We start from the raw sequence: 20,770 nt of genomic DNA, 5'->3' as shown, positions 1-20,770 counted from the left end.
GTCATGACTCTGGTTGTATATTTTGAACTCTTACAAGAAAGGAAAACAGTCCTTTGTTTTATGTAAAATATTTAACGAATGATCAGAAATTTAGTTTAACTCTTAAGGAAAACTTCAAACATAAAACAGTAGAAATATGATAGTAATTATTGTTATTAGTCAAGGTTCTAGTCAGGAGACAGAAACCATACCTTTAATTTGAACAGGGATAATTTTGATATAAAAAATTAACCAACGATGGGATTAGCTATTAGGAGATAAAAGGTTACTACTCTAGGACTGAGAGAGAATACCCAAGGAAAGAATACCCTTGGAAAGGGCTTCCCTTCCCTCCAGGTGGAGAGTCAGGCCTGTTGGAGAGTAACGCTGACTAGAAGCCTAGGCACCCTGTGGCCCAGCCAACTTGACACATAAAATTAACCATCAGTGTCCCAAGAGCACCCCTGGCAGCTGTGCATAGAAACAGAAACAAAAGAAGCCCCTTCCTCGTGCACTGTCTGTCCACCTACCCTACTGACAAAGCTTAACATGGTACCAGCCGGCACAGGAGAAATGTTTATAGGTCCAGCTCCAGTATCACAAAGTAAGGCAATAAATCGGTAACTGGCACAACCATACTCATTGCTTAGTTTCAGTAATTGAAGTTATAAATATGTTACACTTCACCCTTAAATATTTCAGCTTGTATGTAAAAAAAAATGACACTGTTCTACTTAATCATATACTATCATCACACCTAACAGAATTCACAGTAATTCCCTTACATCTTCAAACACCCAATTCAAGTTTTCCCCAGTTCTCCCCGAAATGGTTTAACTGGCTTCTTCAAACCAGGATCCAATTAAGGATCACAGATGGGAATACGTGATCATATTGCTTAAATTTCCCTTATTCTAGAACAGCCCTGCCAAACGCTGCCCCCTTTTTTTCATGACACTGCACTGAATTTTCATTTGAGAAGGCGAGACTTTTATGGGTCACGTCATTTGTTCCTCAAGTCACAGTAGTTCCTGCAAACTGGAAGTTAAGAGCTTAAGACTAGGTTAGTTTTGCATAGTCCTTCCCTTTCCTGTGACTTGGCATTTTTGTCATTAAAATATACAGTTAAGTAAGCCAGCCTGAATGCTCTGATATGCTAAGATGTATTAGATTCGCTAAAAAATGACTTCACCCTTGTGAAATAAGAATTTGTTGAAAGTGAGCTTAAAGCTAAATCAGTATAGTCTTTTTTCTATCATAACATTTAAAAAGTTGTTCTTTTTTCCCTGGCAATCCTGGTTATGATTAGCTTTTTTCTGATAAGCCTGACTTCAGAGAATTGAGCCTGAGAGGGAAGGAGAGCACAGGAATGTCTGCCTGAAGCTGCACAGCTGGTAAAAGACTTCTTGGTGTTGAGAGCAACAGCAAATAAAGTAGTGTGCTTGAGAAATAGACCCCCCCCCATGGTTCTCCCACGGTGTGTGCTTCACTGCAAAAAGCAGTCATAAATTCAAGCTGTTTAACTACAAAAAAGGAAAAGACACAGGACATGTCAGTTACCCCATAAAAAAAGTGAGAAAAGCTAGAAATGCTGGCTCGAGAATACTTTGAAAACATGAGGTAAATGAAGAGCTACAATTATGAAGAGCTCTACCTAGTAGATGATGAATAAATGTCAAATTTATGGTAGTTACAACCAGGTAGGATTTCGAGAGAAACAAAAGTGATTTCACTATTACGGTTATATGATTGAAATGTTAAAGTATTAGGAGACATTTAGCTAACTCTCAAAACTGCACATTTTTTCATGTGTTTGAGTCAACAGTATTAATTTTTATAAACGTACTACATAAATTCAAAACTACATTATTGTCAGGCAGTTGTTTCCTCTTTAAGTCAACATTTATTAGCCAAATTCCCTTTAAAGCCCCAGCATGTGCTAAATTTCAGAGTAATTTTATATCGATAATTTCTCACCTTATTGCTCTAAAAGGGAGGTGTAGAAAAACCGTTAAAGACAGTTAAGAATTTAAGCTGGCCAAAGGTTATCAAATACATCAGAGAATTTTAATTTGAAGAGTATCCCTCCACCCTGTAATGTTCTGCTCATGAAAGCCATTCTGTTCTGCCTTCACAGGAACAGCTGACGAATGCCCCTCTTAGTGACCTAAGCAACTCAAGAATGCAGCAAGACGCATTCATTCAGCAGTCATCATCACTGAGCACAAGGCCCAATGCAAGCCTGTGTCTCCCAGATTTACCACTTTCCCCTTGGGTCTTTTGGTTTCCTTTTTGAATGAAAGGGACATAGCTACAGGTTATTAGATATTACAGTATACTGTTATTCAATTTCTCTTTACCTCCTCTAACAGGTAATAATTAGAAAAGTTGCACTGAGATTATGAAAGGTCTTGAATGTTGTATTTCATTCTATGAACAAGGGAGAGCCAGAAGTCTACTCATTCTGTCCCCATCCTTCTCCACTCCCTCCCTCTGCACCACAGGAAAAGAAAGTGTGAGAGCTGTACTAATGAAGGTGGGAAAGAACCTTCCGTCAATTTTCAAACTTCCTGCCCATTAGAACATCACAGTTGGTTAGAAAAAAATTATCATAATACTTTGGTAATGTTAACAATATAACTTTAAGATATGTATCACTGTGCCTTATGAACACCTGTGGAGTAACTGACAAATTCTGGTCTGTGAACTGACATTGGCTTACACTTCACTAATCTAAATTAGTTATTCCTGTATGATCAAACGTAATTTTTGGAACCCAGGAAAAGGTAAGAATAGAGCAACAATTTTGGCGTGAAGCTTACTAGAACCCTATGTCTAACATTTTAAGGGCCTTAGAACTTTGTAGCTGTTTGCACAAACTATGCATCTACACAGCTACCTGAATTATAAAGCACCCAATGTCGCTCCCACCTGCCTTTGCCTTCCCTGCCCTCTCTTCCTAAAACACATAATTACCTCCACAGACTTCAAGGTCCAACCCAAAGGGAACTTTTGCACCTATGCAGTCAACTGCTCTTCATTAGTATTCCACAGCCCTTTACACAACAGTATGAAAACACTTATGGCAAGGCAGTAAACTCACTGGGTTACTCCTGTCTCAGGTTTGTGTGCGTAATAAGGAAAAGGGAAAGGGTGGTCAGGAAATGGAATGTATTATTAACCCTTTCACATCATTTCATTAGTGGACAAAACTGTTTTCTTCATTCTTGTCTCTTCAACACCTAACTTCATGGCACTAAAAAGATGTCTAAAAGGCAGTTAGATCTAAAATTATTTGTCTAGAAATCTGGTGTATTGTTCGGGAAGAACCAAAACTGAACTTCATTTCAAAACGGCCTACAACATCAGTTAATCAAAACTCATTCAGCCAGAATGGAAATTTTAAAGATGTATAAATAAAAAATCACTATGTCTAAAATGAAACGTCATATTCCTCTATAACCCGTTTCTCATTGTGTGATCTCAGTTTCTTTCACGGCACTACCATTCTCCCTCTCTCAAAATTAAATTGTAGTCACCTTCGATTCCTCTTCCTCATATGCAGTTTACTCTAATGCCTACTCTCCTAAATACCCTAAACTTCACTGATTCCGTTATCACCACCATGGTCCACAATTGCTTCTCCCGGACTACTTTAATAGTCCCCTGCATCCTAACTCTAATTCAGGTCACACATACGTAACTGCCAGATTCATCTTCCTAAAATGCAAGGCTCTGATCTTGTCACCCTTCTACTCAACAACTTAATAGGTTCCCACTGCCTCCCAAATAAAACTCCAACTCTGAAGTATGCACGCAGCACATCCATATCCCTACCCAGCATCCTTTCATATTAGCCCACTTTACACACCACCCCTTTATGTCACATCAAATTAATTTTTCTTGATAAATCCTCCTGCACTTAAGCTTGCCCCCATTTCGTTCCTATGCCAGGGAAGGCCACTCTCCTCCCCATTCCCTTAAAAGACATCCCCAACAGCAAAGGTTCACATCTAGAGGCAACCATACTTCCCAGGGGATACGCTGCTATGTTTGGAGACAGTTATCACAACTTGGGGTGGGGGGGCAGGGGGAGTTAGAGGTTAAGGCTGCTGCTACACACCCTACAATGCACAGCATAGCCTCCACAGCAAAGAATTCTCTGGCCCAAAATGTCAGTAGTGCTGAGGTTGAGAAACCCTGTCCTACAGAGTAATCTCATCCTGGCATACAGCAGTAACTCCGCTGTTCTATAAAAATTCCCACGGTAGCTAGACATATTTGACTCATCCAGTGTTCACAGCTGTATTTTGTACACATTATCTCCTCCCCCCTGTACTCATGATGCTTTTTATTCAAAGATTATTTACTGAGCATCTACGTCTATTAGGTGGCTGGCCCAGATAGGAAGCAAAGGGGCAGGTACCACGTCCCAATTATTTCCAGACATTTCCAGGATGTCTTGCATGCTGTAGATCTGCAATAAGGATTTGGTGAGAATAAGGGCAATTCTCTCTGCACTTCATTTTGCACCTAAAAACTCAACAATTCTGATTGATACTGATTTGTAGAAAAAAAAGAGGTACATATATCTGTTGACATCCAGTAAAATTCAGAATATCCCTTTCTAAATTTCTCACTAAAAATGAAACTAACAGGTGCTCATGAACCTACTGAAAAAGTTAAAGTTAACTCTCAGTTAAGAATAATATTTCAACATAATTAAAGCTCTAATAGTTAAAATCAATATTTAGTAACTTAATAAGCCTAAAGAAAAAGACTCTAACAAACTATTCCAGCATGCAATAAAACATGCTTCACTCTTTATATTACCTTATATTACGATAGTAATTTTAGTTTTTCCAATATCTTAGCCTTTTTCTGAAAATAAATTTTAAAAATAACTGCTGGAGCATACCTTTTAAGCTGTGGTTAAGATTCAAAGGTTGTAGTCCAGGTGCGCAATTAATTTAATGAGAACCCCCCCTCCCCTCAAATTTCACATATTTGCATCTAAAAATAAAAAAGGTGAATAAAGATGATCTCTGAGGTCAAATGGGAAAGTAATATGAAAACGTACTTATAAGCAATCAAGTCTCCCACAAGTATTATTACTCCTCAGTATAACACAGAGGAAAGAGGAAAGTACATGGACTTATCCTAAGACTGGTGGTTCTGTGGGAATGAACTTACACTTTTAAGCACAATCAGAAAATGAAAACCCTAAGGTTATTGGGAGAATTAAAGGCTAATATTACAAAATGCCTAGTAGATAAAAAAGCTACCATCACTTTAATATTCACTCAACAAATCACTCCCTTGCTAACATTCCTCCAACGGTTAACCAAGTCCTACAGGATCTGGCTTCTACCTATTTGACCTCACCTCCTACAGTCTTTTGCTCTGTAGGCTCTAGACTTCCTTCTAGCCCTGGAAGAAGCTATGCGCCTTCAGTCTCTTTCCTCTGCTTACTATGCAGATCTCTGCATTGCCAGCTGAACATTCGGATCTTGGTCCAAAGCCTCAGAAACCTTCCTGACCACCCAAAGTCCTTAACCCTGCCCCTACTGCCCATTCTCTACCCCCTTACGTTGTTTTATATTCCTCTTTCATTCAATGAAATTGTTAATTGCGAACTTCTTTCCCATTAGAAAGTAAACTCCCTGAAGAACAGGACTTTTTGTCTTTTCAACCCTATGTCTGCAGGACCTAGCACCAAGGCCTGGTGAGAGACATGACTCAGGGGCAAAAATTTAAGGGGATGCCAAAAATTTCAGCAACCCAGAAAAATACTAATTTAATGCAACATTCTGAAAAATAAAAATTAACGCAAAAAAACATGAACTATCGAAAATTTTACCTAAAGACAGGATCCACTCAGCACTTTGATTCATCCTGATCCCGGCCCTGCTTCACGCAGGACTGGCCCACAATTTGAGCGCTTACAACAAGCCAACTATTAACTCTCCCCGAGGCTGCAGAAAAGCAAAAGAAAGAGGGAAAACTGCCAAAGACAGGGATTCGGACTCTGGGGAGCTCACCTCCTGTAGCGTCACTGTGTTGTGACCAAAAGCTGGGTCGGGGGACTGCAACGTCACCACTTAAAGCACACATTCAAAGAGTGAAAAGTTCAGCATGACAAATTATACGGTACAACTTGTCACAGAAGACTTAACAATTAATACTTCCTCCGTTTCCTCCATCACTAGAAAATCAGGCCAGGAGCCTTCGGTCCCAGGGTGTGGAAATGGGAACTCCCAGGCTAGGATGACTGATTGATTAATTCATTCTAGAGCAAGGACTACTGTGTGCGAGTACAGTAGATTTAATAAGCTAAACGTCCGTAACAAAGCAGTGGTGGCTGGGGAACAGTGGTTGAAAATAAAAACACGCTTACAAGAAGAAGTGACTCCCAGCCTCAGCCCCTCCGGAAGGCTCCTGGGAGATGCAGGCCCAGGTCTCCCCGCACCACGTCAGCGGGACCAGCTCCATGTGCCGGGAGGGACGCGGCCCCACCCGCCGCGGCCCCAAGCTCTCCTCCCCCCAAACAGAAACGCGGGGGACCCCAGCGCGCAAGCGCCAACCCGCCAACAGCACAGCTACCGCCCGCCACAAGCGCCTGCGCGAAAGCGCTGAGCCGGGGGTGGGGCGAAACTAGGAGGAGAGAGGAGCGCGCCTAAATCCTAGAGAGGCGGGCTAAGTAGGGCTGGGGGAGGGCTCCTCTTCCGGAAAGTCTGCATTCCCGAACGACCACAGTGGCTACTCACCAAACTCCCGCTTGTGAGATGACCGGAGAAAGTCGGCCGCCCTTTCTACCCAGCGGAGATCTTCAGACAGAAGCCGAAGCTGCCTTCAGGATGAAATTAGGACCCGCAGGAGGCCCGTTCTCCAGACGGCGAAGGGAAGCGTGGCGGGAGCGCGCATGCGTGGTAGGCTCCCTCCACGTGCGGCCCGGCAGTGGTCTCCCTGCGCTCCGAGGTCCCGCCCCCTGCCTCAGCATCTTTCCGGACGCGCGGAGCCGCCGGGGAAGAAGGAGGTTGGGCCTGGCGGCCCGGCCCCGCCTCGGCAGCCTCCAATTGGGCGTGGGTGAGGGCACCCCCTCCCGCCGCCTTCCCATTGGAGCGCGCGTGCGAGCGGCGCGCCCCATTGGGCCGTGCGGATTTGGGCACCAAATTCAAAGATTTTAAAAGTACCAGCTGGCGCCTTTTAGAAGCTAGAGCTGAGAAGCGGGTGGCCCGTTTCCCTGCCGCGGGCGCAGCTCCCTCACCTGAGGCGGAACCCACTTGCCCTGGCATGAGCCGGTGCCCCTGCAGCTGTTCCCCACGGCCGCCCTCCGGTTCCTGTCGCTGCAGCTACGGCGTCCTGACAGCCGCCGGGCGCCCTCGCCCCTCGGACGGTGGGTGAGAGGAGAGAGTCAGTGCGAGCGGGGTGCGCCTTCCAGGAGGGGTGCCCAGTGAGGGGGGAAGACGGGGGACAGCGCCCCGGACCCGACGCGCTCCTGAATCCGGCCGTGGGGCCCGTCGCTGGGTCTCGGGCGGCCGGCGGCGGCAGCGGCGGCGGGGGGTCCCGGGACCGGGAGGGAGAAGGCAGGGGTTCGGGGAGGGGAAGAGGTGCCGAGGCGGGACGGCGGGCCCGGGTCCCGCCGTGCACGCGTAGCTGGGCGCCTGCTCCCGAGGAGGTTCGGGTCGCGGCCTCCCCGATGGCCCTCTCTCCTCGCGCAAGGCCACCGACCTCCACCCCGCCGGCCCGGGCGCCAGAAGCCCCTCCTTCCCCTCCCCCACCCCGGGGCTGCGGCTCTGACAGAGCCCGCGAGCCGGTGGCCCGTAGCCTCCGACCAGTGGCCCGACCCCCGCTTCTGTGCCCCGTTTCTCCGTGTGCCCCGCACCCCCGGGTCGGAAGTCAGTTCCCCCCGGTTTTCGTCACCTCAGCCTTCCTGGCGGGCGCGGGAGATCGTGCTCGCTGTTATCTCCCGCCTCCTCCGCCGGCCCGCGCCCTGAGGGCCACCCCTCCGACCCCTCGGGATTTCCAGGGTTCCCCCCAACCCAATCCCGCCAAATGCAGGGCCCCCTCATCGGGCCAGGCTCTGCTGGGACTTCCAACCAAAAATGTTCAGTTTCTCCTTTTTTCCCTTTACCCAGTGACTCAGTCTCAAGGCCTGGAGTCAGAAGGAGGGAGGAAGAAAGGCACTTTTTAATACAAAACCCTGAATTTGTCCAAATTGAGACGGTCTTGAAGAATTTGGGAAGCAGATTTGAGAAGTGAAGAATCAGTTATCTTTTTTCCCCGCGCTCCTGAGGAACCAGTCTTTTATTCCACCTCTTGGGTGGAATGGAAGGCACTCAGATAAACGCTGACTTTTTTATCCTCTTTGTTGCTGTCTCCCAAAAGAGATCCAGATGCATTCATTTTACCTCAGAAATGACCAAGAATTTTAGAAATTAGCAACTTGATATTGTATATTTGGTCATCACTGAAAAGTGCTCCTTTCTTTAGAAAAGGAATGTAGAAAGCTCAAAAAATATTTTAACAGGTTAAGACTGTTTCTAGAAAACCCTGAATCTTGAGCCCCTCTGTGAAATTCTGAAGCTTGGTGGCTCTAAGAAGGGATATTTTTGGTTGCTTAATTCCAGTTGTCTTTATTACCTTGCCCCTCATGAGAATATTTGCTGGTCCCTGGGTTTTTTTTCCATATTTACAAATTTGAGGAAATGAAATTAAAAATCTATTGCATTCCATTACTTCTGAAAGTAGGCTTTTCTAAAATTTTCTCTCAGGGATTATGGCTGATTTGCAGTTGATGGCGCCAGGCCTTGGGGCTCTCTTAAATTTTTAAGGACTTGCCATGCCTAATTAGTGTTGGGCACATGCTGGTTATCTTCTAGGTATTGGAGATTGTAGAACTTGATTATTTAGCATTGGGATAGTGGTAAAGATTTTTAATTCCAAGCACTGTAATCTTTTTAACTATTGTAATATGACACGTCACATCTACATTGGAAGGTTAAATGGAAGGTCAAACTTTGTATGGTTAACTATCATACCACTTTCTCGTGATTGGATTGTTGAGTGGGTAACTAAGAGGTTTTAAGAATGTTATCAACTCTGAGGTGGACATTAGTATTTCCATTTTAAAGAAACTGAAAGACTAATTCAGCGTTCTAGGTTACAAAACTAGTCAAAAGGCTGAGCAAGGATTTTCATTTGAAGTCGGATATGATTCCTAGGGAAAGTATATAATAATCTGAAATGCATAGGTCTGTGTAGAATGCATTTTGCTACTTTTAAAATGTTCGTGATTTACAGTATAAAGAATATGAAGGGATTTGGCTTACAAAAATAATATGGTGAAAATAAGTTTTATTTATTAAACTATAAGTGACAGGGACTCTTCCATACATTTAATCCAGTTTGGTTGGTTTTCTTACCTGCATTTTATAAATGAGGAAGCTTGCTTAGTTTTTTGTTTGTTTGTTGTTAGTTTTTTGTACCTGAGATGCTCAAGATTTAAACCCCAGGGTTCTTTACTCCCCTTTCCTTCATCATCCACATCTAATACAGTACATCCCCAACCTCTGTTGACTTTATCCTTCTAAAAAGATCTCAGATCTATCCAGTTATCTTTATTTCCGCTGCGGCAATCCGAGTCTCAGGTACCCAACTCTCTGAACTCCTGTGATAGGCACTTCCAACTAGCCTCCCTGCTTTCACTTGAATCTTCCCACTATCCATTTTCCACAGTTGCCCATCTTTTTTTTTTTTTTTTTTTTGACGTAAACCAAATGTCTCTACTTAGAACCCCTCAAAGGCTCTTTTTTACACACTAAATAAAAGCCAGTATATCCTAAAAATCCTATAGAGCATACTGTACCTCTCCAACTTTCATTTTCAAGCAATTCTTCCCCTAGCTCACAAAGTCACAGCCCTGCAGGCCTTCCTCTTCCTTGAAAGCTCAACACTTGTCCTTCCAGTGTCCACCTCTGTCTGGTTTTTCACAAGGCTTTCAGATGTCAGGATTTCACCTCCAAAAGATTTTGCATGACTAGTTTCTTTTCTACTCCACACCCTGTCACTAAAGAGGCATTGGATAAATGAATGAAGTGGCAGAACTAGACTCTTAGCCCTCATCTATCTGAGTCAAGAGGTCACAGAACCGTGTGATACTTTTTTTTCCTTCCAGGGTAATATCAGATCAATTACATTTCCCAAATTGTTTAGGGGCATTTGGCTTGGTCATGGGGAAGCACTGAACTAGTTAAAAAACATGGAATTAGCTTTTTACAGTCTTTCAGCTTCCTTTTTTAAATAAAAGATGGTATTCAGTTTATTTTGCAGTATAAACTTCACACTCTAAATCTACAACCAGCATCCAGATTTTGGAACCAATGAAAGGAACCAAAGTTCCTTGGAGAAATAACAGATTTTCTGGCTGGAACAGGAAAAATACAAGATGATCGTGGAGCATCTTGTTTAGTGCCAAAAAGTAAGGAATGTCAAATGAACATGAACTTAGAATGGCAAAAGCTGGAACAATTTGAGCAACGATGTAAATAATGTAGTATTAAATTATAACCCAAAGTCCATAAGTCTATACTTTTATGCTTTTTTTCTTTAATGCTCTTCATCTTACTTCCCAGGTGAGATAGTGGATGGAACAGTGAATTTACAGTGAAGAATAATCTGTCCCTCTTAACTACCTGTCAAATCTTAGGCAAGTTACTTAGATAAGCTTCGGTGTTCTTAACTGTAAATAATAATGCCTCTCCATTCTACCTCAAAAGGTTGTGAGAATCAAGTGTTTGGAAACACACTGGAAATTAACTTCTAAACACTTAATAAGGTAGTTGAATCATTATTAGCTCTAAATTTAAAGAACTGTCCATATCCAAAGAACAATGTTGGATGAAAGGGGTTCTATAGGATAGTCTCCCAGTAACTAAGTTCTAAAGACAGCAGAGGAAGAATGCTTTTGAAAAGAATTTTGAGTTTCTGAAGTACAGTTTCAGGCCTCTTCCCTTTAGGCAACTAAGCAAAGTAAAAGGTGTGTCTTTGTTGGTGGCTTCTTTTTTATCCTCTCAGATAAAATGTAGTCTTGTGTAAATCATACTTAATTCTTTACTTGAGGCAAAAATAAAAATCTCTTGGAATTTTTTACTCTTCTGAGTAGAAGAGAACCACTCAGTATAATTTGTTCTAGAGTTAGGGTTAATTGGGGGTTTATTTACTTTTATGCCCCTGAACTCTTAGTTTAAACCTAATTAAAAGAGTGTCTCTACCTACAAGGTTACTTGCTATCAAGGTGTCCTTTAGTACTTAGAGGTTCTAAGTAAAAACAGTAAAATTAATATGAACAGATGCTGTACTTACGTACCTACATTTACTTATAGGATAAATTTTTACCTACCTGTGATTGGTTTGCAGGGGGTATAGTAGATGGGGGAGTACATTAGAAGCACATACCATCCATATAGTCTGCCTTCAAAAATGCTAAGCAATTTTCTTGAACCCATTCCTTCCCAGTCTCTACTACCTAATCATCCTTTAAAGCAGTGGTTCTCACCTAAGGAATGGGGGAAATTTGGCCTCTGCTGGCTTCCCCATACTCCAATAAGTGGTTACTGGAGACATTTTTTATTGTCCTGACTGGGGAATAGTGGCTGCTAATGGCATCAAATGGCTAAAAGTTGCTAAACATCCTACAGTGCACAGGACAGCCCCCAGCAAAATTATCTGGCCCAAAAACTCAGTAGTATGGTTAACATTCAAATGATTACATTTATTGCCTTTTCAGTCCTTCCTCCAAGCTACCTATAGATTTCTTGATTCATTATTGTAAGCCTTATAATAATTGCTAAACTAACATTTAAATATACAAATGTTTTTGCTACTTTTATCAGAACTATTTTGGCATTCCCCTCCTCCATTGTCTTGACCATACTTCTCTAGAAGTATTTGATTTCTATAAGGATATTTCTTATCTCATACCCCGCTCATGGTGCATCACATTTCCTTATTTGTTCCATAAGCACAGGTATTTATTAAATAGTCCCTTTTGTCACTACTTTCTACTCAGATATGACTCTAAAAGTCAGATGGTAGAGTTATACAGATTTAAAAGCAATCTGTACTGAAGGTACCCCCTCAAGAGTAAGATGTATATACTTTTATAAGGTTTTAGTAATGTTTTCTCATATTAAACTTGGACAATTTCACAGCTACATAGGCAGTACCCAGTGCTGAGAGAATGCAAAGTAATTAAGTCTCTATATCCCAAATTTAGAAGTAGGGATATGTGGAAATTTTGCCATTAGGAAGTAAATATGTTATGTTCTTTTTGTAGGTTGTAAAGAAGAAAGTTCCACTGTCTCTGTCAAAATGAAGTGTGATTTTAACTATAACCATGTTCATTCTGGAATTAAACCGGTAAAGCCTGATGACAGTAGAAGACAAGGTTCCTACACTACTGCGAATTTGGAAGGTTCTTATAAAGACTTCATTAAAGACTATGAAAGGTTATCAGATATTGGGTCACCGATTGTGAGCCCCAGGATTGTAGAACTTGAAACTGAGAGCAAGCCCTTGCATAATAAGGAAAATCTACATGTACAGCAAACACTTAATAGTTCAAATGACATAGAAGAACTAGAGACCAGTGGACCTTATGAAGACAGTGGCTACTCTTCATTTTCCCAGCAAAGTGGCCTCAGTGAACATGAAGACAATAGCCTTCCCCTGGTGGAAAATTTCAGTGACAGTCCACAATCTTGCCTGCTACGGACACAAAGCCCAGACCAATATCCCAACAAAAACTTGCTGCCGGCTCTTCATTTTGAAAAAGTGGTTTGTTCAACATTAAAAAAAAACTGTAAACGAAATCCTAAAATAGATTGGGAGAAGCTCAAGGAATTTATATCCAGTGGAAATTTTAGACTACAGAATATAATTGGCAGGAAAATGGGCCTAGACTGTGTAGATATTCTCAGTGAACTCTTTCGAAGGGGACTCAGACATCTCTTAGCAAATATTTTGACACAGCTCAGTGATATGGACTTAATCAAGTAAGTATTGTTGCTTTGTGGTCATTAATATGATCCATGAACATTTTTGTTAGATGGCTCAGTACCACCAGCTCATGCAAAGACATAGTATGGTAGTCGTGCACTGTTTTTAATTGAAGTGATGACTCCTGTCTGGTTGCTGGTATTTTACTACTTACGTGTCACTAGGAGGAAAGAAAGATAATTTTTAAAGTATGCATTTAATCCAGTTATTTCAAATTTCATATTTATGCTATTAGAAAACTATTTCTGTGAGATTGGGATCTTTGTTCCTTTTGGTTCTGAAATTGTTCATATGTAAGCTCCATCTTTTAGTCTTAACTATAAAACAAGAGCCTAGGTCTGGTGTACACGTCCAATAGGCATTATGATTTTTGTCACACTTGAAAGTATGAAATAATTTCTGTTCTTTTTAGGCCATTTTCAAATTTGAGAGTGATGAAAATACAGAAACCCACAAATGGGTCTGATTATTACTATTTCTTAGAAACCTTATACTGACCACCCTTTCGCATTCCACCAAAGAAAACCTGTTAGGATGAGGTAACTGAGAATTAAGTTGATTATCCAGACTATTGGATTAGATTGCTTCCAGTTCAACTGGGTTCATTTTTGGCTTTTTGAAAAATTTTTTAGAGGTACTCTTTGTGTTACTTTACACTGGTCCATTAAATATGGGTGAAGCAAAACAGACATAAGTAAGGATTGATTTTTATTATTGGCTAGCTTCTTGAGGGATAATCAACCTCACAACATTTTTGTTAGCAAAATGAATTTTTAAAATTGATTTCTACTAATAGCAGTGTATCCTCAAGTTCTTTGAAATTTGTCTAATGTTAATAAATAACCAAGATGGTGCCATATATACAGTGGAGCTTCTTATTTGATATTTGTTGATATTGTGAGAAAATGAAGTACAAAGTATAGTGGTTCTTAAGCCTGGATCCACTTAGGATTACTTGATGGCGAGCTTTTAAATAAATACAGCGCCCTGGCCCCCATTTTAGATCAGTTAAACCCAAGTGACTAGGCATGGGCCATCCTTAAATCTTTCTCACTGTTGTGGCCTCTCCCGTTGCGGAGCACAGGCTCCGGACGCGCAGGCTCACGGGCCCAGCCGCTCCGCGGCATGTGGAATCTTCCTGGACCGGGGCACGAACCCGTGTCCCCTGTGTCGGCAGGTGGAGTTTCAACCACTGCGCCACCAGGGAAGCCCCATCCTTAAATCTTAAGTGCGTACCTCAGGCAATTCTAATGTATAGCCGGGTTTGAGAAGCACTGCTAATAGAAATTTCTTTTTTGTACTGTTAATGTTTCTGTAATATAGTCATCTTAGCTCTTTGTGGTGCTTTAATTGTTTCCTTTATAATCATTTATTTTTCCAGTGTGTCTAAAGTGAGCACAACTTGGAAGAAGATTCTAGAAGATGATAAGGGGGCATTGCAATTGTACAATAAAGCAATACAAAGAATTACCGTAAGTCTTGCAGTTGATTTAATTTTAAGATATAACAGCTAGTGCTCTTTACCTTTGAAATTGGAGGGGGAAATAGCAAGGATAACAGATGATCTGGAAATCCTTTACATTCATAACTCATTAAAATAATTCAAAGATAAAGGGGATGGGATCCCACCCCAGTCGTTTATTTCTTGGGTTCTCCATGAAAGGAAATGTCCGAAGATAAAGGGAAAACTACTCAGATCTCAGTGAGAGTTGACCATATAGCTAATCTTGGTTGCCATTTGTAGTTTAGCTGTTAACAAATAAACAGTAATTATCTACATATTGAAGATTCTTAATGCAGGAAAGGAATTCATTTACTTTACCAAATACTTAGTAACTTTGGAGATGTTTCTGAGAATAAAAATCAACACATGATTAAAATTTCAGGCCTAGGAGTTGGCCGACTTAGGTCCAGATTTTGGTGCTGCTGCTTACTAGCTGTATAGCTTTAGACAAGCATTGCTTAAATTCTCCAAGTTCAGTTTCTTTATGTATAAGCTGGTGTTAATGGAAACTTTTCTATTCCAAAAGATTGTTTTGGATCCATTCATAGCACTGAGGGGACACTTAAACAGTGACTGTTGCCATCTACTGGTGGATGGGGAGAATGACCTTTTGTTCTAGTGGTAGTGCTTTATAAATCATGTATTAAATGCTACATACTAAGAGTGTAAAGCGTTTTCTCACAATTTCTGATTTGCAGTTTCACTCAACAGCTTAGTTGTTAGGCCTTAAATGTGTGAATATTTGTGGGTGGCTGTGTTTAAGCACATGCAGGTAATTTGGATGCAGGAATAAATCCTTTATATTCTCATTTGCCCCTTTTACATGTACAACATGTACAAACATAATAAAAATTCCTGATTGTTGAGAATATAGGAGAATATTTTTTTAATCCTATTAAAACTTTTTTTTTTAATTAGGAAAAGAACATTAAGTTTTCACCACACGCTTCAACCAGAGAATATGTTTTATTCAGAACCCCATTAGTATCTGTGCAAAAGTCAGCCACCCAGACTCTCCCCAAAAAAGAAGCTCGAACCAAGTTACCTGATCCAGGTGATCAGAAAGGTTCTACTTACAGTCGACACAGTGAATTCTCTGAGGTAATTTCTTGTTTATTAATAAATTAGAAACATATGGGACATTTATTGTTAAAAGGATTTAGAGTAAGAAAACCATTTATAACTCAACTAATCAAATTAGGGAAGTACACAGAGATGTCTTTCTATGCCGAAAATAATAGATATCATTTGGCATTGTTTATGACAGTTCAGTGTTGTTGAGATTTAATTTGGAAACACAAAGAGAATAAGGAAAAACCTTGATTTTGAAGTTTTTTTTATAAAACTGTTAAATACTACGTTTCACAATTACTGCCTTTAATAACTGATGAAGAGAGCTAAGCAAGAAGTCAATTTTATCAGGCACCACATAGATATGGAAACATGGTAACCTTCATAGCAATATAAAGATAAATGCCATATAATATGATAGGTGTTTTTAAAAAAGTAGAACTAGAGGTGAAAGAGCAACCAACTCCTGAATGACTCCAGGAAGATTTCACAGAAAAGGTGACGTTTAAGTTCTGCATTGATGTGCGAGTAGCATTTATGAATAAGAGCATGTTTGTAGCATTAGGAAATAGCCACTGGATCAGTTGACAGTGGTTTCTCACCTGTTGAACAGAAAGCTCCTTAAAGGTGGGAGTTGTGACATTAGTGCTTTATACATGTATTGGGGAAGGCACAGAGGTGCACTTGTTTTGAGTAACTAAATTACATTCAGTCCTTACTAAAATTTGTTTATGGATTTTCTTCTTTCTAGGCTGCCAGAACTTTGAAAAAGAACGAAAGCCTCAAAGCCTGTATTCGCTGTAATTCACCTGCAAAATACGATTGTTATTTACAACGGGCAACCTGTAAACGAGAAGGCTGTGGATTTGATTATTGCACAAGGTGCCTGTGTAATTATCATACCACTGAAGACTGTTCAAATGGCAAGCCCCTAAAAGCCAGTTATAAAATGGGTCCTTTGCCTGGTACTAAGAAAAGCAAGAAGAATTTACGACGACTGTGATCTCTTAATAAATCAGTTGTAAGTGATCTTGAAGGTTAGTTAGAAAATGTTAGGTTTTAACTTAAAAAAATAAATGTACTATGATGTTCAATTTTATGTTGAAATCAGTGTAGTACATGGTTTTTTTTTCCCTCAGTGAGAAGAGAGGATACACAAACTCTTAAAATATTTTACAATTTAATGTGAAAAAATTCAAAATTCTCAATCTAAATCAGAAAATTTAAATATTTTAAGAAAAACTTTTTCTGATGATTGTGATTCAGAGGTAAAATAAAATTGTCTCGATTTTATGGTAAAGGAGGACCATGTAATTTTACCTGGACAATCTTAAATGTAAATCTTCTTTACCATCCATTAGCATTTGAGACATTTTATTTGCTTTACCAAATTAATAATACCTATTGAAATATCAGCTTCTGGTGTCTGTTAATTTAAATGTTTTGTCACCTTTCTTGAACCTCTTTTTCAGTGTGTGTATTTCCCAAAAAAGTATCTTTTGTGAAATCTTGCTTTTCGTTATTCGTAAGGTTTGTATGTTTTAATATTTTGTACATATGTAAATATTTCTGTATTTTTTATGTGCCAGAGTAAGAGAATAAATGTCTCTTTTGTATATACATGTAAATAAATTTTTCTCCTGTTATGAATAAAATTGTTACAAGCTTAATAAATAATGTGAGTCTTTTATCTAAACATTTTAAACCTAGAAACAGCTGAAGTAAGAAGCTGTAGGACACTGCCTGGTATGTGTGAAGGCATTGAGTGGGTCTTTGTCTCCTTATCTGAGGACCTTGTGAGATTACCAGGCTCTGTTCCAGGCTCTATTCCAGTTTTCTCCCCACCCAGTATCCTAGTAGTTGTGTATTTGGGTCTTGAAATAAGCATCTCAGGATGGTTCAATACAGGAGGACCATAAAACACTCTTTGAGGAATACTGGTGTATTAATTCATTCATCACTAAGCCAGTTAAACTGTATGGCTTAAACAGCCACAAAAGAAATATATAAAACTATACTAGAAAGATTAAAAATAGTATGTAGAATAAAATGTCTTTGACTGCAATCAGAGCTTTTGTGCTAATAAGAGCCCAGGATAAGGACTTTTTTTTTTTATTCCTTAATTCTAAAGTTGAATATATTTTGGTTTCAATTACGGATATGGAGGAATTAAAGAGTTAATTCAGATCTACCAAAGGCATAGACTTAAAGGTGGGCCACACAGGTGCTCTCAGTCAGTAGGTCCTCACAGAAGCTTAAGGGCTTTGCCCTTGATCTCAGCAGAAACCTAAGAGGATTTATCTCAAGTGGGTTTGTGGGTGTGTCTTTTGTCTAATGGAGTAGGACCTCCAATAAAATTAACACAGGTTTGCTTAAGCTTTGTTGATGTAAAATTGACAGACAAAAAATATTGAAGTGTATAATTTGATGTTTTGACATATGCGTGCATGAAGCCATCATTATCGCTGGAACGAAGGTAATGAATATTACCATCATCCACCGGGTTTTTCCTGCTTATTTGTAATCCCTCCTGTTAGTCCCCAGGCAATCACTGATCTGTCACTGTAGATTAGTTTGCCTTTCCTAGAATTTTGTATAAATGAAATAATTATGTGTTACTTGTCTGACTGCTTTCAAAGAACATTACTTTGAGATTCATCCATTTTGTGTGTACCAGTAGTTCATCCCTGTTTCTTAAGCAATATACTATTGGATATACCAGTTTGTTCATATGTATGTTCACCCTGGTAGTTGGACATTTGGATTTTTTGCCCAGTTTTTTGCTATTAGAAATGAAGGTGCTGTAATCATTTGTATATGAGTCTTTGCAAGTGGTGTTCTTTCATTTCTCTTGGTAAATATCTAGTAGTGGAATTTTTGGATTATATGGTCAGTGTATGTTTAACTTTTTAAGAAGATACCAAAATGTTTCCAAAGTGGCCTTACCATTTTACATTCTCACCAGCAGTGTATGAGCATCCCATTTATTTCATGTGGTCATCAGCACTTGGTATAGCCTGTCTTTAATTTTAGCCATTTTAATGTGTATGTAACAGTATGTCATGGTTTTAATTTACATCGCCCTAATGACTAATGATGTTTGGCATTGTTATTTGCCATCATTTTCTTTGGGCAAGTGTCTATCAAATGATTTGTGTGTGTGTGTGTGTTATTATTGATATGTGAGAGTATATACTCTGAGTACAAGTGCTTTATCAGGGTGTGTCTTGTCTTTCATTTTCCTAGTGTCTTTGGAAGAATTTTTATTTTTGATCAAGTATAAATTATCAATTATTTGTCTTTAATACATCATGCTTTTGGCGTTACATCTCAGAAATTTGCCTAACCTAAAAGCATATATATCTTTCTCCTATGTTTTCTTCTAGAAGCTTTATAGTTTTAAATTTAACATTTAGGTCTATGATCCACTTGCAGTTTACATTTGGAACATAGTGGGAGGTATCGACTGAAATGAGTGTCTGCTTGTTCCAGCATCATTTGTTGACATATCCTTTCTTTACTGAAACGACTTTTCATCTTGGTCAAAAATCAGTTTTACATAAACATGGGGGACTATTTCAGGACTCTATTCTGTTTAATTGACCTATTTGTCTCTCGAACTCCAAAACCACACTGCCTTGGTAACTAGCTTTATGTCTTAAAATGAAGTAGTGACAGTCCTTTTTTCTTTTATTTCACAAAAAATATTTTCTAAGTCATTTATTGTAGGTCCTTTGCATTTCATTTCTACATAAATTTTATAATTAACTTGACAATTTCTACAAAAATACATAATGGGATTTTGATTGAGATTGCAATGAACCTATTTATTGGATTAGGTTAGGAGGAGAGAATTGTCATCTCAACAACATTGAGTTTTCCAACCTGTGTACGCAGTAGTTATTCCATTTATTTACATTTTTTAAAATTTCTGTTAGCGATGTTTTGTCTTTTAAGCGTCATGTTTTGCACATCTTATGTCAGATCTATTCCTAAATGTTTTATATTTTAATGCTATTGTAAATGGTGTCTTTAATTTCAATTTTTGATTATTGTTAATATATTGAAATGTAATTGATTGAACTTGTAGCTTACAACCTTGCTAAACTCAAATTAGTTATCGGATTTTCTATGTAGATGATCTGTGTCTTCTGAAAGTAAAGACAGTTTTATTTCTTCCATTACAGTCTATATGCCTTTTATTTCTTTTTCTTGCCATATTATACTGTCTTAAACCTCCAGCAAAGTGTTGAATGGAATAGCCTTTAAAATATCCCCCAATAATGCCAACCTCTTGGTATTTACAACTGTGTGTAATCTCCTTCTACACTGCCTCAGATTTGTTCTACATGACCAATAGAATACAGCAGAAGTGATGGCGTGTCACTTCCAAGACTAGGTTAGAAAAGACATGGTGATTTCTACCTCCCTTTCTCTCTCTCATCACCCACTGGGGCAAAGTCCATTGTGAGCAGCTTATAGAAAGGCCCACACTGTGGGGAACTGAGGTCTCTGTAAAGTGCCAAATGGCTTCCTCCCAATTGCCAAGTCTGTGAGTCTTCTTGAAAGCAGGTCCTCCAGCTACAGTCCAGCCTTCAGACTTCGGTCCCTGTCAACATCCTGAGTACAAACTGAGTCACCCAACTAAGCTGTTCCCAAATTCCTGCGCCCACCCCAGATCATAACTGTTTTTTGTTTTAAGCCCCAAAGTTTGAGGAAGATTCCTTATGCAACAATAGACAACTCATACAAAGTGGGCACACCTTTCTAGGAGCCTTGGACAAGAGAAAGATGAACAGAAGTCTTTCATCACAACCTTCAGTTAGCTATACTAATTAATATTAAGAAGGTCAAGTCTTCCCCAGGACTCTGAGATGTATAATTTCTCGGCCTGGAATCAACACTAATGTTAAGTACAGGAGGCTAAGCCATCTTGCATCCGTGTAGAATGTCTCCGAATAAAGAACACATACTCCCAGACCAAAATAGGTTTGGGACTAGTATGATCACCAAAATGGACTATTTTAAGTCTGCTACAGAAGGAGTATAATGAGTAACTTATAGATGTTACTATTTTCATGGTGACTGTGATACATACGGTATTTTTTTTTTAATGATTCATTTTTTTTACAGAAAATCATAGTACTGGCTTAAAGC

The 20,770-nt window shown here is 39.7% G+C and overlaps 1 protein-coding gene and 1 long non-coding RNA gene across 5 annotated transcripts in view; one reads left to right on the top strand and one right to left on the bottom strand.

Annotated features, from left to right (window-relative positions):
- Positions 1 to 7,045, bottom strand: part of LOC149747915 (uncharacterized) — a 35,806-nt gene extending 28,761 nt beyond the window's left edge. The window contains exon 1 of the long non-coding RNA XR_016395258.1: positions 6,747 to 7,045. This is a non-coding gene — a long non-coding RNA (uncharacterized LOC149747915). The remainder of the gene's footprint in view (positions 1 to 6,746) is intronic.
- FBXO5 (F-box protein 5) lies at positions 6,616 to 20,012 on the top strand. 4 transcript variants are annotated; one of them, XM_022559601.3, is made up of 5 exons: positions 6,616 to 7,375; positions 12,317 to 13,034; positions 14,420 to 14,510; positions 15,461 to 15,643; positions 16,365 to 19,988. In XM_022559601.3, the coding sequence occupies exons 1-5, from the start codon at positions 7,273 to 7,275 to the stop codon at positions 16,614 to 16,616; spliced, it is 1,347 nt and encodes a 448-aa protein (XP_022415309.1). In that variant the 5' UTR covers positions 6,616 to 7,272; the 3' UTR covers positions 16,617 to 19,988. The 4 variants fall into 4 exon arrangements, with proteins under 4 accessions (XP_022415309.1, XP_022415318.1, XP_022415332.1 ...); XM_022559610.3 differs by having other exon boundaries at positions 6,810 to 6,908; XM_030760272.2 differs by lacking the exon at positions 6,616 to 7,375 and adding an exon at positions 10,331 to 10,459.
- Positions 20,013 to 20,770: the final 758 nt, after the last annotated feature.

The sequence above is a fragment of the Delphinapterus leucas genome, chromosome 12, assembly GCF_059928025.1.
Source record: "Delphinapterus leucas isolate spDelLeu-1000000601 "Yukka" chromosome 12, BTC_Dleu_Yukka2, whole genome shotgun sequence".
Classification (NCBI taxonomy): Eukaryota; Metazoa; Chordata; class Mammalia; order Artiodactyla; family Monodontidae; genus Delphinapterus; species Delphinapterus leucas.
Note: the sequence above shows the minus strand (reverse complement) of the source record. Positions and strands in the feature narration are given on the sequence as shown.

Bases quoted from the DNA above. Each gene is read 5' to 3' on its own strand.
- FBXO5 (XM_022559601.3), top strand. From the start codon at position 7,273: ATGAGCCGGTGCCCCTGCAGCTGTTCCCCACGGCCGCCCTCCGGTTCC. The intron at 7,376-12,316 runs GTGGGTGAGAGG...TTCTTTTTGTAG, and splicing joins GCGCCCTCGCCCCTCGGACG to GTTGTAAAGAAGAAAGTTCC. The intron at 15,644-16,364 runs GTAATTTCTTGT...TCTTCTTTCTAG, and splicing joins GACACAGTGAATTCTCTGAG to GCTGCCAGAACTTTGAAAAA.